Source organism: Triticum dicoccoides, chromosome 6A (assembly GCF_002162155.2).
Source record: "Triticum dicoccoides isolate Atlit2015 ecotype Zavitan chromosome 6A, WEW_v2.0, whole genome shotgun sequence".
NCBI lineage: Eukaryota > Viridiplantae > Streptophyta > Magnoliopsida > Poales > Poaceae > Triticum > Triticum dicoccoides.
This window is the reverse complement of record NC_041390.1, coordinates 46,858,462-46,875,617: the sequence shown is the minus strand read 5'-3', so window position 1 is coordinate 46,875,617 and position 17,156 is coordinate 46,858,462. Positions and strand designations below refer to the sequence as shown.

General features: G+C 43.8%; 1 protein-coding gene and 1 pseudogene across 1 annotated transcript; both read right to left on the bottom strand.

Moving 5' to 3' along the window:
• LOC119315610 overlaps nucleotides 1-230 on the bottom strand; it is a 155,568-nt pseudogene extending 155,338 nt beyond the window's left edge.
• Nucleotides 231-10,014: 9,784 nt separating this feature from the next.
• On the bottom strand, nucleotides 10,015-14,676 carry LOC119314642 (50S ribosomal protein L4-like). Its single transcript, XM_037589355.1, has 7 exons — nucleotides 14,434-14,676; nucleotides 13,405-13,522; nucleotides 12,242-12,390; nucleotides 11,959-12,066; nucleotides 11,736-11,855; nucleotides 10,765-10,938; nucleotides 10,015-10,573 (listed from the first exon to the last, which is right to left on the bottom strand). Exons 1-7 carry the CDS (start codon nucleotides 14,530-14,532, stop codon nucleotides 10,472-10,474), a joined length of 870 nt encoding a protein of 289 aa, XP_037445252.1. The 5' UTR covers nucleotides 14,533-14,676; the 3' UTR covers nucleotides 10,015-10,471.
• Nucleotides 14,677-17,156: the final 2,480 nt, after the last annotated feature.

Sequence of the window (17,156 nt, the reverse complement as noted above, 5' to 3'; positions counted from 1 at the left end):
GGCGTCCTCTCCCACCTCGTCCGCTTCCCTCCCACCTCGTCCCCATCTCCTCTAGTGCTATCTACCTCTAGTGCAAAACCACCGCCCGCCCGCCGCAACCAGCCCACAGATTTCCTCCCACCTTTCCCTTCCTTCCCTTCTCCGGCCAAGAACCTCGCCGCCGCCTCTGCCCCTTCCTCGCCGGCCCGCCATGGCGTTGTACCCTTATCCCCTTCGCCACTGGCGCTCATGCTCCCTTCTTCCCATCGCCGCCGCCACCTTTGCTCGCTACACCATAGCCACAAGGCCATCCCCATCCAGATCCAACAACCGCTGCACGTAGACGAGGCGGCGGGCGGGCGGGGCACACCGGCGCGGCCCTCCGTGCACGCGCACCGGCAGGCCCTCGAGGCGGCGCCGTCAGGGATCGTCTCCGGGCTCGACCTCGGCCGCCTCAACTCCTCCCGCGCCGGCGGCTCGCTCCGCAAGGTCGCTGCCAAGGCCGGCGCCGCTGGGGCCTGCGTCTTCGCCGACCTGTACGCCCTCGGGGGCGCGTCCCTGTCGGACCCGCTGGATGAGGAGGACAGGGCCAAGTGCCTGCACTCCATCATGCTCGCCGGCGACGAGTTCCCTCCACGGCCATGGCCTCGGCCTCCCTTCCCCGACCGCCAAGACGCCGACGCGGAAGCTGCTCTCCGCCACCGTCAGGGCCATGGCGCCGGCTAGCCCCAACAAAGGTACCGCGCAGTTGCGGCGGCGGACGGCAAGTTCATGCCGGTCATCGATAAGAAGGCCGGCTACTCCTTCATCTACCCATTCGGATGGCAGGTACTCCTCCATGAATCCTCTCCTCTGCTCTACTCCATACGCATGCATACACTTGGTGATGCTGCTGAATGAATGAATGAAAGTGTGTGTGGGTGGGTGCAGGAGGTGTATGTGCAAGGGCAGCACAAGGTGTACAAGGACGTGATCGACCCCGCCGTCCGCGAGTGGACCTCAAGGGCAAGAGCTTCCAGAAGAACATGCAAGAAGCTCCGCTGCCAAGCCATCAGCCCAACCAGATGGAGTTGGCTGTGCTAACCTCTTTAGAGCCATAACAATAAGTTTACTCGATCAGGGAAGATTCTGCATAAGTAACTAAATTCAGCAGCCCAATGCTGTACAGCATAGCAAATGCCAAACTGCCCATTTATGCTCTGTTTTTCTAATCCTGGTTATGTATTCTCCAGCTAAATGCCTTGCCTGTGTATTATATACTTTATTCTTCTTGCTGGAGTACTAGAAGAGTAGTGCTATCTTGCTGCTGGTGACACTCCATCAACTACTCACTGTTAATTTATTCTAAGTGGCCATAATTCCCTTCCTAGCAGCACCACAGAGTACCACCTGCTCTCTTGTCTCACCCATAACAACAATTTACTAGCAGTATGTGTCTTGGGTATTATCTAGGTCCCTTCTACTACTACACCTAGTTACTTGTGTGTATCCTATTACTTACTAGTTAGTACACATGTGTAGTAGTACTGTACTATAATCTTCTTCCTCAACTACTACAATAGTTCTTGTAGTAGTGGTGTCTTACTGCCAGTGACATTTATTGAGTTTATTAACTCCAAATGAAGTGAACTGGGCATAATTCTCTAGATGCGGTACATAGTGCTATATGTTTCCTTGCCTCACCAACAAAATGTACTAATATGTCTCTTGTGACACGATAGGTCGATTCTACGCCTTCGAGAAACCTGTAGTACTTGTATACCTTCATGTTTGAGCACTCGAGCAGTACTTCAAAATGGAGTAGCTTAATTCACTGAATTTAGTTGTAGTACTAGTTGATTCACTGAGAAGATTCAGTAATGAGTTGATTCACTAAGAAGACTCAGTTTTTTGTGTTGGCTTCTTTCCATTGTGGAGCTCGCTGTGTGACAAGTCTGTTCATTCCTCTAGATGTCCTGTCACTTGGCATAAGTAATTAAGTAGGAATAGTTTCAGGTGAATCGTAGCTTTGCTATTGCTTCATTTCATCTGATATAGGCATGAAATTGAACTGCATTTGATGCAGTGCCATTATGGTCCCTGAAATTAGCTTATGTTATTGAATTTTTTATTTCCTCGCCTGAGAACAACCGTATCATCATATTCTACCAGGCCCTTTGTTTGTTTCTGTGAGCTTGTCTCTGTGGCTAGCACATATCATATGTGATCCATGCTGTCTCTTTTCCGCCCACTTAAGCTTGGATCAAAGTGGCATATTACTTTTGTGATAACTGAGAGAAATGCGAGGCTTTCTTTTCTACTTTGGCATATAATATTAGAATTAATACTGTTTTTATTTGAAATTTGTTATTAGGCTATTAATGCGAAACTTCCAAGTTATAACTATCCTTACATTTCTTACTCCAATTGTGAAAGGACTAATATATACCTATGCATACAGATTATTATAACAAAACTGAAAATAAAAATTGAAGCATGAAATAAGCAATAAGTGGCTGATTTTTATTTGCATGTTAAGCGAAAAGTTGTAGCTAAGGCTTGTATATTACGAAATATTGTCACACATCTGAGCTTCTACTGTTGTTAGGGACATCGTAGTGTGATCTTCATGATTTTTCGCTTGAAGATGTACTGATTCATTAGTCAAGCAAAGACCGAAGTCATCTTTTGCTACTGTTAGCTCTATGGATGTGTATTTACCTGCAACTTCTGCCAGCTCTAACTTGGTTATATACCAGTTCAATTCAGTCAATCTGTTGGAACTAGTTTGTCTATTACTTGTATCCGATTTCATATCCTGCCATATGCCATTGTCGACTTTCTTAGGTACATAATCGTTATGTCTTGCAATCTGGTATTGATGATTGTCAATGTATTCATTTATACCTTTCTAGTGTACCTTGTATGTGACCCAGCTGATCTGTATATCAATGCTTTTCCAATAGATGTATGCTGATGCCTGATGGCTGATTCCTTAAAACTTCACTGTTGCAGCAGTAGCATTTTTCCTTAGTGCATAGATGTATGAGCGATCACTTATGCTTGAAACCTTGCTCTCTTTCCCAGGAACCATCGTGGTCTGCATTACTACTGGGGCAGGAGAGGAAAGACTGTTGCTGTCTCCAAGAAGCAATAAACTGCTTCACAAAGATCCCCGCATAGCTTCACTACTACTGTGTTGGTCCATTTCCAGAATCTTGAGCAGTGTTCTTGTTTAGACGATTACCTTGGATGATGCTTTTGCTTAAGGAGAGGCTCAAGAAGATCAAGTATAAACTCCTCCCCCTCTTGTTTGTTTTTGCTTCATACTGTTTGGTGGTTGATACATTACTGTGCAAGTTCTATGGTATGTGAGTTCTTTCTATTGCTGCAAGCATTGACACAATATGTCATGTGCAGGGAGCTCCGCATCCGAGTTTCAGCCATCCTCTACAGCAAGGAGCTCTGGGCCAAAGGAGCAAGCAGCGCTACTAGATCCTTGAGGCCAGATCGAGTAAGATGGTGCACCATGGCGTGTGGTGGTGTATTTTGCTTCCGAGAACAATACTGTTTATGTGAAGTGAGATGTACTCGTCTCATGCCTGGCAAAAACTTGAAGGATGAAGTGTCATGTACTGTCTATGTTGTAGTGAGCTGTAGTAGGAGTGAAACGAAAATTTATCTGCTGTTGTATGTGCTATTTCCCTGTAATGTCTTGTGTACATTTTACTTGAACATTAAATTCTCCAAAAAAAATGTTCTTACTAGACCTGGTAGTGGCCACGGCCCAAATATACTCGTACTATTAAGATGCCATGGCCCAAAATAACCTGGGCTGAAAAGCTATTCAGAAGTATTATAAGCAGGCCTCGACTCAAATAGAAAATAGAAACAAAAAGGAAACAAACTATGTGGAAGGTAAAGGCCCATTATAGAAAAGGCCCAAAAACATCAAGCAAAAAAATCCTAAAAGGCTGAATTAATGGGCTCGGCCCATGTAAAACGCCGAATCGGACCGGGCTGAATCTTGTGCCACATCAGCTTGCCACGCTGGATGCCTACGTGGCCTGGGGAGGTTGCTAGTGACCAAAACGCCACAGTAGACATATTTTGGTCATAAACGTCTTCGACCATTCCAGAAGAAAGGTCGCTATAGTCAGTTTATGACCGCCAGCTTTTGACCTTCTGTTTTTGGTCACAAAAAGGTCGCAAATGAAAAACCATGACCTTTCAGTGACCAATAGTGGTGGTCACGAGTTGACATATTTCTTGTAGTGAAGGCTCTGGCAGAGCTGTTCTGCCGGGGAAACTTCCCTCTCGGAGGGGGAAATCATCACCATCATCATCACCAATGATCCTCTCATCGGGAGGGGGTCAATCTCCATCAACATCTTCACCAGCACCATCTCATCTCAAACCCTAGTTCATCTCTTGTATCCAATCTTTGTATCCAAACCTCAGATTGGTACCTGTGGGTTGCTAGTGGTGTTGATTACTCCTTGTAGTTGAGGCTAGTTGGTTTACTTGGTGGAAAATCATATGTTCAGATCCATTATTCATATTAATACCCCTCTAATTATGAAAATGAATATGCTTTGTGAGTAGTTACGTTTGTTCCTGAGGACATGGGAGAAGTCTTGCTATAAGTAGTCATGTGAATTTGGTATTCGTTCGATATTTTGATGAGATGTATGTTGTCATCCCTCTAGTGGTGTCATGTGAACGTCGACTACATGACACTTCACCATTGTTTGGGCCTAGAGGGAGGCATTGGGAAGTAATAAGTAGATGATGGGTTGCTAGAGTGACAGAAGCTTAAACCCTAGTTTATGCGTTGCTTCGTAAGGGGCTGATTTGGATCCATATGTTTCATGCTATGGTTAGGTTTACCTTAATACTTCTGTTGTAGTTGCGGATGCTTGCAATGGGGTTAATCATAAGTGGGATGCTTGTCCAAGTAAGGACAGTACCCAAGCACCGGTCCACCCACATATCAAATTATCAAAGTACCGAACGTGAATCATATGAACGTGATGAAAACTAGCTTGACGATAATTCTCATGTGTCCTCGGGAGCGCTTTCCTTCATATAAGAGTTTGTCCAGGCTTGTCCTTTGCTACAAAAAGGATTGGGCCATCTTGTTGCACCTTATTTACTTTAATTACTTGCTACTCGTTACAAATTACCTTATCACAAAACTATCTGTTACCGATAATTTTAGTGCTTGTCAAGGTTGTCAGAATCGCGATTCTGTTATACGATTCTACGACTTTACAATCCAAACTAACCCCTATGATTCTACGATTTTAGTTCTTAGAATCTACGTTTCTACGATCCTGATAGTGAAGATTCTACGATTTGCGATCCTACCATTGAGGCTCCGATCTGATTCAAAATTGCGATTTTGACAACCTTGGTGCTTGTAGAGAATACCTTACTAAAAACGGCTTATCATTTCCTTCTGCTCCTCGTTGGGTTTGACACTCTTACTTATCTAAAAGCTACGATAGATCCCCTACACTTGTGGGTCATCACGCACACAACCAGGATCAAGAGAATTAAACCATATCTTAGCATCACCCTTTAATGAGAACGGAAATAATTTAAGGATATAATAGTAGAGAGTTTTCTCATCATTAGTGAACAGGGTAGCTATATCATTTAATTTAGTAAGATGTGCCACAGCAGTTTTAGATTCATAGCCATAGGGTGACACAGAACTAGCTCCAGTTCATCAATGTAATGTAGGCATGTATTCGGAATATAGTCATATGTGCTTATGGAAAAGAACTTGCATGACATCTTTTGTCCTACCCTCTTGTGGCAGCGGGGTCCTATTGGAAACTAAGGGATATTAAGGCCTCCTTTTAATAGAGTACCGGACCAAAGAATTAACACATAGTAAATACATGAACTCCTCAAACTACGGTCATCACCGGTAAGTATCCTGATTATTGTCACTTCGGGGTTAACGGATCATAACACATAATAGGTGACTATAGACTTGCAAGATAGGATCAAGAACTCTCATATACTGATGAAAACATAATAGGTTCAGATCTGAAATCATGGCACTCGGGCCCTATTGACAAGCATTAAGCATAGCAAAGTCATAGCAACATCAATCTCAGAACATAGTGGATACTAGGGATCAAACCCTAACAAAACTAACTCGATTACATGATAAATCTCATCCAACCCATTACCGTCCAGCAAGCCTACGATGGAATTACTGACACACAGCGGTGAGCATCATGAAATTGGTGATGGAGGAAGGTTGATGATGACGATGGCGACAAATTCCCCTCTCCGGAGCCCCGAACGGACTCCAGATCAGCCCTCCTGAGAGAGTTTAGGGCTTGGCGGTGGCTCTGTATCGTAAAACGCAATGCATCCTTCTCCCTAATTTTTTTCTCCCCGAACACGAATATATGGAGTTGGAGTTGAGGTCGGTGGAGCGTCAGGGGGCCCATGAGGCAGGGGGTGCACCCAAGGGGTAGGGCGCGCCCCTCACCCTCGTGGATAGGTGTGGGCCCCCTGACGTGGATCTTTCTTCCAATATTTTTTATATATTCCAAAAATAATCTCCGTTGATTTTTAGGTCATTCCGAGAACTTTTATTTCTGCACAAAAATAACACCATGCCAATTCTGCTGAAAACAGCGTCAGTCCGGGTTAGTTCCATTCAAATCATGCAAGTTAATGTCCAAAACAAGGGCAAAAGTGTTTGGAAATGTAGATACGACGGAGACGTATCAGTGGACCAGGCCGAGGGCCCCCTTTGCCGATTCCATCCTGGGCCACTTCAGGTAGCCCATGATGTATACAAGGGAGATTCCATAAGACTTGTTATACAAGATGAGGACTCCTCTCCACTGACGTAGCTGACTAGGACTCCTATTAGCATAGGCCTCCGGTGCCCTTATATAAATCGGGGCTAGGCTGTACTATGTACCCCCTCCGGTGTCACAACAACTCAACTCATACACATACAATCTCGTAGTAGATCACATGTACTATGTACCCCCTCGAAATCAACACAGTCAAAGTAGGACGTACGTTATAATCCATGTTACTATCGTGCCACGACTACCAGCTCAGGACCCCCTACCCGAGATCTGCTAGATTTGGCTCCATCAGCGACCATAGAGTCACTATAGCCGCGGCCATGCACCACCATCACCACAACGATTGCGGTAGTCACTTCCAAATGGAGGCACACCCTATCCACAGTCAGAGCCGCGACCGTATGACCCGAGCGGCCATGGAACCGAAGCCACAACTGCTGGAGCCATTCCCGCTAGTGAGGGCAAGAGCAAAGGCACTCTCCTCAGCGGCTCTCTATGCCATGTTCTCTTCCACGAGGTTGGTGCGAGAGAAGACCATGTTGAACGGCGGCAGAGGCACCATGTCCTCGAGCACAAATTGAATGGTGTCTGATAACCCACAAGTATAGGGGATCGCAACAGTTTTTTAGGGTAGAGTATTTAACCGAAATTTATTGATTCGACACGAGGGGGGGCAAAGAATATCTACAAGTATTAGCAGTTGAGTTGTCAATTCAACCACACCTGGAGACTAAATATCTATAGAAGAGTGATCGGTAGCACAATAATATGATAGTTTGATAGCAGTAGTAACGATAACAACATATACGGTAACAGTAGCAGTAGTGGTTTTGTAGCAATTGTGACAGTAGCAGCAATAGTAGTAATAACTTAGCAAGAGCAATATGTGCAAAACTCGTAAGCATTGGATCGGTGATGGATAATTATGTTGGATGACATTCATCATGTAACAGCTATAACCTAGGGTGACACAGAACTAGCTCCAATTCATCAATTGAATGTAGGCATGCATTTCGTATATAGTCCTACGTGCTTATGATAAGAACTTGCACGAAATGTTTTGTCCTACCCTCTTGTGGTAGCGGGGTCCATAAGGAAACTAAGGGATATTAAGGCGTCCTTTTAATAAAGAACCGGAACAAAGCATTAACATACAACTTGCAATATAGGATCAAGAACACAAATATATTGGTGAAAACATAAATGGTTCAGACCTGAAATCATGGCACTCGGGCCCTACTGACAAGCATTAAGCATAGCAAAGTCATAGCAACATCAATCTCAGAACATAGTTGATACTAGGGATCAAGCCCTAACAAAGCTAACTCGATTACATGATAAATCTCATCCAACCCATCACCGTCCAGCAAGCCTACGAAGGAATTACTCACCCCGTACGGTGCACATCATGAAATTGGTGATGAAGGATGGTTGATGATGACGATGACGAAGGATCCCGCTCTCTGGAGCCCCGAACGGACTCCAGATCTGGGCTCCTGATGAAGAACAGGAGGTGGCGGCAGCTTCGTATTGTGAAACGCGATGAAACTTTCTTTCTTAATTTTTTCTCGCGGATTAGGAATTTATAGACTTGAGTTTAGGGTCGGTGGAGCCACGTGGGCCCCATGAGGCACCAGGGTGCGCCCAAGGGGTAGCCGCACCGTGGTGGCTCGTGGGCCACTGGTGGCTCCCCTCCTGTGGATCTTGGCTCCAGTATTTTTTATATATTCCATTAAAAATCTCTAAAAAAATCATCCAATTCCGAGAACTTCTATTTCTGCATAAAATCAACACCATGGTAGTTCTGCTGAAAACAGCGTCATTCCGGGTTAGTTTCATTCAAATCATGCAAATTAGAGTCCAAACCAAGAGTAAAAGTGTTTGGAAAAGTAGATACCACGGAGACATATCAGTGTCGAGGCACTTGTCAAGGCCATGCAAGAACTACATGGTTAGATCCACCTCTGTGACGGGGGAGTCCATGTTAGCGAGGCCATCCATGAGGAGCTTCATGTGACGAGCATATTCGGCGACCGGTAGGTCTCCCTGCTTGAGGTTCCGATATTGCCACTTGAGCATCCTGTACTGGGCAGGCAGATTGGCCAGGAAGTACTCTGATATCTTCTTCCAGAGGGCGTAGGAGGTGGTGGCTCCGATGACATGATCAATGAGAGGATTTGCGAGAGTGGCGTACATCCAGAGAGTGACGTGGTAGTCAATCTCGCCTTAGGTGGTGTTGGGGTTGGTTGTCGTAGTTGTAGGGTACAGGAGAAATTTAAAATGGTTTGTGATGTGGTCACTAAACACGGGGTGACGAGTGGGAGGTGTCGATGTTGGGGGCAGCAGGACAAAGGAGAACAGAGGGGTGAATTGAGAATTGTCCTGAGGAGGCAGGGGTTTTGTGCTGAAAATGAATTGAGAGGAACCATCGTGGGTGTCGACGCCAGCAGCGGAGGCCATGGCGGAGAAAGCTGCCGGCGAGGAGGCGGGGCTGGTGGCAGCAGAGGGGCAGGCTTCATTCTCGGCCATGGCGACAACGCCTAGTGTCTGATACCAACCTGGAGAGGAAAATGTTTCCCTTAATTGAATCATGTGTTACACTAATTACATGTATCTAATATGGAAGAGAGGAACCGAACGCCCTGAAAGTCAGGCACGCTGGCCTTGCCGCCTTGGGCGACAAGTTAACAGGACCACCTCTTTGTAAGTTTATTACTTTATCTGTCTCATATTAGTTGTCTCAAACCGATGTGTGTAGCATTAAAATACGTTAGATAGTTTCATTTTAACAAGTACTATGGGACGAAGGAAGTATATATTAACTAAAAAAAACATTAGTCATTTTTTTCCCATGAAATCACAATACAACAGCCAGGATTGCATCGTCATTGTTCATCTTCATTTCCCACACAACCTCTGCCGCTCCTACGCCGTCATTGTTCATCTTCATTTCACACACAGCTCGGCCTCACCAGTGTTGACCCTTATCAGTCACCCAAAAAAAACAGACACCTGATGCTTAGCAAAAACAAAAAACAAAAGGGATGCAAGAGCAGGGATATAAATGCAGAAACTAAAATTGCTTGCAATCACACCAATGTTTCTGTTTTGTATTTGCCAGAAGAAATGAGGGATAACGAACCATGCTTAAGTTGCAGCGTTCTTTATGACTTCACAACTTCATTCATCCATCAATCAGACGGTATGATAGATTGGCAGAAAGAGAATCCGTCAATAGCGGTCAACTGATTGTAAATCACAGGAATAAAATCTCCTGTTTTCCAAACAAAAACGATTTATTGAATAACCTAGGGTGGGCATGCCTCAGTACAACCCATTGGTTCCCTACTTTGACACATTACATTCAGCAGAATTTCAGGTTGCCGCAACAACTAGCTTGGTAGAAAAATGCACCTGCTTCCACCAGCAGAGTGAACTGGGAGCCTGGTAGCTTATAGGGGATTAAATCACGTCTGCAATAAAACACTGGCATTTGAGCCCGGAACCACTACACATACCGACAGTTAGTGCTATGATTTCCAAACAGATAATCAAAAGGTTGGGCTGCACTTTGGCCTACTCACGAGCAGCTTGATCAAAGCTGTTGTACCAAAATCGGATAAAAGGTGCAGTATGTATAGCAAGGTTCTTTGAAGCCCTGCTTGCTAGCGGCTGATGGGGGTGTGCATCCGCTCAACGATTCTGTTGATGGCGTCCCGAGTCATCACTAGGGTGTCATGCTGCAGGATGCTGTAGACATTGAGGCCCTGCATTTGAGGATGTGAAACATCAGCACGATCTTCTTGGGTCAAAATATCTGCTGGGAAAACTACAATGTGACTATTCATCATTGTTAAGCTGCTGAGGTACCCAGACTTCTTGGGTCAAAATATCTGCTGGGAAAACTACAATGTGACTATTCGTCATTGTTAAGCTGCTGAGGTACCCAGACACTTACAATCGAAGGAATGACATTCACATAGTGAAGATTTTGAGTAGCCAGCTTTAACTTCTTATCAATGTCGCCTCCATCCACCAACAAAATCTTCTTCGTATCATCCATCTGCTTTATGTACTGCACGATGTTTTTCGTCTTGTGGCTAGGGACTTCTAAGTCCTCGAAGATGCAGAGCTACAATAAAACATGGTCAAGTGAACTTTACATGCATATATGTATTTACTGTGAAAAATGGTTCAAATGGAGAGATCCAGACTGGCTCTTGTATACATATATTTGCTTTCAGGATAACAGATGGTCAAGTACTTTTGGGAGCAGCACCAGAAGAAAAAAAACATTGCATAAACAAATTTATTTACACATTGCTTAATAGATTTCAGTAGCTTTCACCCTTTCAAGAAGCCGTGGAAACAATAACAGCTGAATGTTACATCTCATAAGCAACAACCCTAATAAGATTAAGTAAACAGTCTAAGAAGACAAGGCAGTCATAGAAACCATTCTACAAACAGTATTGATCAAAAAGTACAATTAGTCCATGCTCCATTAGAACTAGGTAAGTGGTCTGTTCTCTGAATTTCAGGAAGGATCTATGAAGTACACCCTCCGATCCAAAATAAGTGTTTTAGTTCAAATTTGAACTAAAACCATGACATATTTTTTTAGATCAGAGGGAGTACAAAATATAGTGAAGGGACATAGAAAGTGTAAACATAGCAAAACAGTTCCTCAGGCGTCTCATAGTGGCATGCTGATCAACAGCTTGTGCAACAGCACAGCAATTCTTGCATAGTTCTAGCAATAAGAGACATGATCATTACTGTGGCCTGAAGCATACTACTAAACAAGGTTCTTTATTCGATACAGAATTCATTTCGTAGCACAAATTGTTATCTTGGGACAAGACAGGAGCTAACTACACACAACAACATCCAGGAATATACACAATGAATTAGTAAGGCAGCAGATACCTTCCCCTCAGCTGTTCTAGCAGACAAAGCTATCTTAAGTCCCAGACGTCGTACTTTCTTCTGCAACTTGAATGCATGGCTTCGTGGTTTCGGACCATGCATAGTTGCACCTCCTCGAAACTGTTTCAGTTTGAATCTGAGTTTAGTTGGAGCCCAAAGAAGATAAGATATCTCCAGAGCCTATTCGATACCATTTATATGAATGGAGGAATGTTAGTAAAACCTGACAACCACGCAATGTTCCATGACGTGCTCTTCCTGTTCCCTTTTGCTTATAAGGCTTTCTTCCTGTGCCGCTCACTTCACTGATAGTTTTAGTTGAGTGTGTCCCCTGTGAAAGACAGGTGCATGCAATTATCAGAAGGTGCATTAGAAGGATAGAACTTAAAAATCTAAACTTCAGAAAGTAACTGATATTAAGCAAACATATTATACAGTAGATCACATGATTTGCGAGCTTGTAAGCGGAAGGCAATCAACAGAACAAGAGTGATCATAGTGTGCACCTGTTGCCTTTTAGCAAGCTGCCACCTTACTACCCTGTGAACAATATCCTTCCTAATTGGAACGTCAAAAACATCACCATCCAAAACCATGAATCCCTTGTCCTCATTATGGAAGTTTGTTACTCTAGCTACTAGGTCCTCATACTGCCCTGTAATAGAATATTACTTACAACTCAGCATAATGTGAAGATCACATATATAGCTTTCATTAGCCAATTATGATACAATTGAAACTAGATAAAAAGTGAAATCAAGTTCCGTCCCATTATAGAAAATCTTGTTCAGCGAAGCTAGATTTTCAATCAAAGTAAGAGCGCAGAGTCAACTAAGAAATATATGCTGGTTAGATAAAAACAGAGCATAAGGTGCCACTTTATCCATTAATTCAAAAACCTAATTTTTATAGTGAATTTTTCGATTCAAGGCTTTGTTGCTACATTAAAACTGAACCTGATTACAGGTGTCCACTTTAAGCGTTGGCAGACCAAAACTACCTTGTGGCTCACAGCGATGAATGTGTTCTGGGTCACTGGTGGCACTCCCGAAAGAACGATTCCTCCTGATCAGAAGGCATTTAGGGAGGCCAGCACCACCTTTCTTAGAGCCATTTTGAGTGTGATCGGAGACAAGTTAGATGATGCATATCTCCTTATGCGGGTTGCCTTCAAGCTCCTTAGCGATGTACTTTTATCTCATGTGCCTCATCCAGCACAGGACAGTTTTCAACCATGCTGCAGTCATGGAACTACTCCATGGCAATACAACACGCTCCCAGCATTAGTACCACCAGATTTTTCCTTGAGCGCATCCCACAAGTTCTTGGCAACCCACATATGGAGATATGCATCAACTAAGTTGTCTCCGATCACACTCAGAACGGCTCCTACAAAGACGGTGGTGGCCTCCCTAAACGCCTTCTTCTGATCAAGAGTAATCATTCCTTCGGAAGTGCCGCCAGCAACCCAAAACACATTCATCGCTGTGAGCTACATGGTAGTTTTGGTCTACCAATGCTTAAAGTGGACACCATAAAACAGGTTCGGCTTTAATGTAGCACCAAAGCCTTGAATCAAAAATTGCCTATAAAAAGTGTTGTTTTTATCTAACTCAAGAGAAACAGCATTGTGATAGCAGCAGATGGATAAGAAACACCAGAAACACACCAAGCTCTCGGTCTGGTGTCCAGACAGTCTTGCTAGATAGAAGTTCCGGTGGAATCAGCACTTCATTTGCTGGAGCCATAAGAGTAGAATACCCATTGGAGTAGACATTTGGCAAAATCTGCAAATGATGAAAGCTAACTGAGAAGGCAGAACAAGAATCAGATGCCATGAAATATAGCCAAGACACTTAATAGTTAATACATAACAAGATACAGAAAATAAACTTTTGAACATAGCACATTGTTGCTATTTGCTAATCCTCACTGAGACAGAACTCGAGCAAGCCCATATTTGTTAATGATTGCAATCTGGATCTGAAAGTACCTGAGCAAGCTGATACCTAAACCCAATCACACTCAATCAAATGCTACATTTCCAAACTAGAAGCGACCAAGCATAAAATCCACCACAAAAATCTGTTCACAGAGTAGCATCTGGTTATCTGTCAGGTCCTATAACGAGGGGCAGTTTTAGCACATACATCTATAGGCACCAAACAAACGAGGGACAAGCTCAGTTATCCAATGCTACACAAGACCTGGCAGCCATATCCAACGGCAGTTGTTATTTAGCATCATGTCTTAATTACTGTTGATTTTAGTTCAGTTAAAACAGGCAGTCTGTTTAGCCATTTAACTCTACTGTTCTGCCACTATACTCATGGAAGCTGTTCAGTTATCTATGCCTCTCAGGTTGTGAATGAGAAGTAAGAAGAAAAATCCCTGAAACTACTAATTTCTTAAGAGTAGATAGCAGCATATGCGATTTCTTCTTCCCAAATATCAGGAATATGACCCAAACCCCCAAAAAATCAGTGTCAATTGCTCCACAAATCCTGACTGGCTGATGGGATCTTGGTACCATCCCGACGGACGCGCCCAAATCCATGGTTTCTAAAACCGTCGTAAACCCTACATATCCAGCAAGCGAAATGCGGTCTCACGTATTCCAACTGGCGGAGCACGTCGCACCAGCCCCAAGGAGAACCAACGTGACAGAAATGGGGAGGATGGGGTTCGAGAGCCAGACCTTGGCGAGGAGCGGGGTGTCGCGGCCGGCGGCGCCGAGCTGAGGCGGGCAGGCCACGGCTCGGCGCAGGAGGGACGCGGCACGTGCGAGGGCTTGCATCGGCTGGCCGCGTCCTCTCCGCCCGGCTCCAGCAAGGCTAGGCTGGTGGTTTTCGCGGCGGCGGCGGCGGCGGCGGCTGACGGGGAGGGAGAGAGGATGGAGCAGGAGGGTTCTGGAGGGGAAAGGGTTGACGGGTCGGGCTCGGCTCTGCCTGGCTGGGCTGCGTGTTTTTTTAGATCAACAGGCCAAACGAGCCCGCCCGTGCTAATCGTGTCTTTCACGGAAAATCCTATGCGCCGCTCATTGCGTCAAAATGTCGACAGAACGCACAGGCAATACCCCGCATCGCTAGCAATGGGCCGGCCCATTAAACCAGAGCTAGACATCCGGTTTTGGGAAGCCTCTAGAAGGTTCCCTGAACCGTTTTTTCTTGTTTTTACCGTTTTTCCTGTTACTTCTTGGGTTTTTTCGTTTTTCTTTTCTCTGTTTTTCTGGTTTCGTTTTCTTCTTCTTTTTCTGGTTTCCGTTTTTTCCCTTTTTTGTTTCTTTCGAAAATTGTTCAGAAAGTCCAAAATTTGTTCGTGTTTCTAAAAGAGTTCCAAATTTCAAAAAATGTTCGTGTTTAAAAAAAATGTTCAAAATTCGAAAAATGTTTGCTTTTTCCAAAAATTGTTCCGGCATTAAAAAATTATTCTGAATGTTTTTGTTCAAAAAATTTCAAATTTTTTAGAAAACGTTTCTGTTTTAAAAATTGTCCATGTTTTCATTTTTTCAGAAGTTTCAAAAATGTTCCAGTTTTAAAAATTGTTCATGTTTTCATTTTTCAGAAGTTTAAAAAAATGTTCCAGTTTTAAAAATTGTTCACAAGGTTTTAAAAAATCGTGTTTGGAAATTTTGTTCAGGAATTTGAAAATATGTTCACCTTTCCAAATTTTGTTCTGAAATTTGTAAAAATGTTCTGGTTGCAAAAAAACTGTTCAAGATTTTCAAAAAATGTTCTTGTTTTTCGAAAATTTTATAGCTTTTTAAAAGTTGTTCACAAATTTAGTAAGTTTTTGCTTTTCACACAACATTCCGTTTTTAAAAAAATATTGCTTCCGAAATTCTTAGACTAATTCAGATCTGCGCAGCTTATTTGTTCTTTAAGTTTGATGCTAGCCATTTCATCAGCTACGACCGTTAGCCTAGTTGGCAAGAAGTCATGCTGTGTAGGCAAGCATCGCGCGTTCGAATCTCTGTCAACGCCTATTATTTTTTTAGCTACAGGGCGCGTTCGATTTCTGTTGCTGTCGCTGTCTTCATGGACCGGCCCAGTCGAAGTCACCCCTGTGCGAAACGGCGACGATTTGACGCAAAGAGCGTCACATAGGAGGTCTCGTCTTTCACGGCACGACCCACATGGACACGATGAGTAAACGGGTCGTGCCGTGCCAGCCCACATGCTGCACCTATCAGCCCAGGCACGGCCGAGAATAACTAGTTGGCGAGCGCTTCTTCGGGAGCCTCCTAACCATCACTTGACATGCTCTTAACTGTCGGCCCGCCGTCACGTGTCACACTCTGGTTGTTCTCTTTAAATTTTTTAATTTTTTTCGCACGTGTTTTCAGCTTTTTAAATGGTTTTTATTTTTTTGAATTTTTTTACTTTTTCACCGGTCTTCCTTAACTTTTGAAAAAGAATCCAAAAAAATTTATGCGTAAAATATGTTTTTTTCTTCTGCAAGAGGCACGATTTTGCTTTCGCGGGAGGCACAGTTTTGCTTTCGCAAGAGGTACGACCATGCTTTTCGGAAACATGAAAAAACGTGCTTTTAGTGTTTTTTTCTGCGAGAGGCGTGGTTTTGCTTCTGCGAGAGGCATGATTGTGCTTTCGCGAGCCTATCGGAAACAGGACAAAAATGTGTTTTTTGTTTTTTTTCCTTTCACGAGAAGTACGGTTTTGATTCCGTAAGAGGTACGGTTGTGCTTTCGCGAGAGACATGGCCATGCCTTTTGGAAATGAAAAAACGCGTTTTCTGTATATTTTTTTTCTTCCGCGAGAGGCATAGTTTCGTGATCATGCCTCTCAAAAACGCAAATAAAACATGTTTTCTGTTTTTTCCCATCCGCGAGAAGCAAGCTTTTACTTCCGCGAGAGACACGACTGTGCTTTTGCGAGAGGCACGGGCGTGCCTCTCGGAAACGGAAAAAAATGCGTTTTCTGGTTTTTTCGCGAGTGGCACGGTTTTCCTTCCGCGAGAGATGCGGCCGTGCCTCTTTCAGAAAGGAAAAATATGTGCTCCCAATTAGGTTTTTCATTCATCTTTTTTCATGAAAAAAAGTTTGTTAAACCTATCAACATGAAATCTAATTTTGAAGTTCTCGATGCGAGGAATCCAATGATAAAAAAACGGTTTAAAATTTGGACGCACGGTTTAAGAGATAAAATGTTTTGAATAAAGGACGTACGAAAAAAGAGATAACTCTCAGATTACGATAAATGGCGTGGGTGTAATGCGTCATTTGTCGTAACCTGAAAAGGTGGGAGTGATCTTTGAAAGGAATACTCCTTAATTAGTTATTTCGGGCATGACCGCTTACCTAAACAGGCCGGCCCGTCGGCACGCCAAGCACTCTTGGGCCATGTACTTTCTGCCTGTTGAGCTATAGCCTATAAATATTTTAAATATCTAGGAAAAACAAAG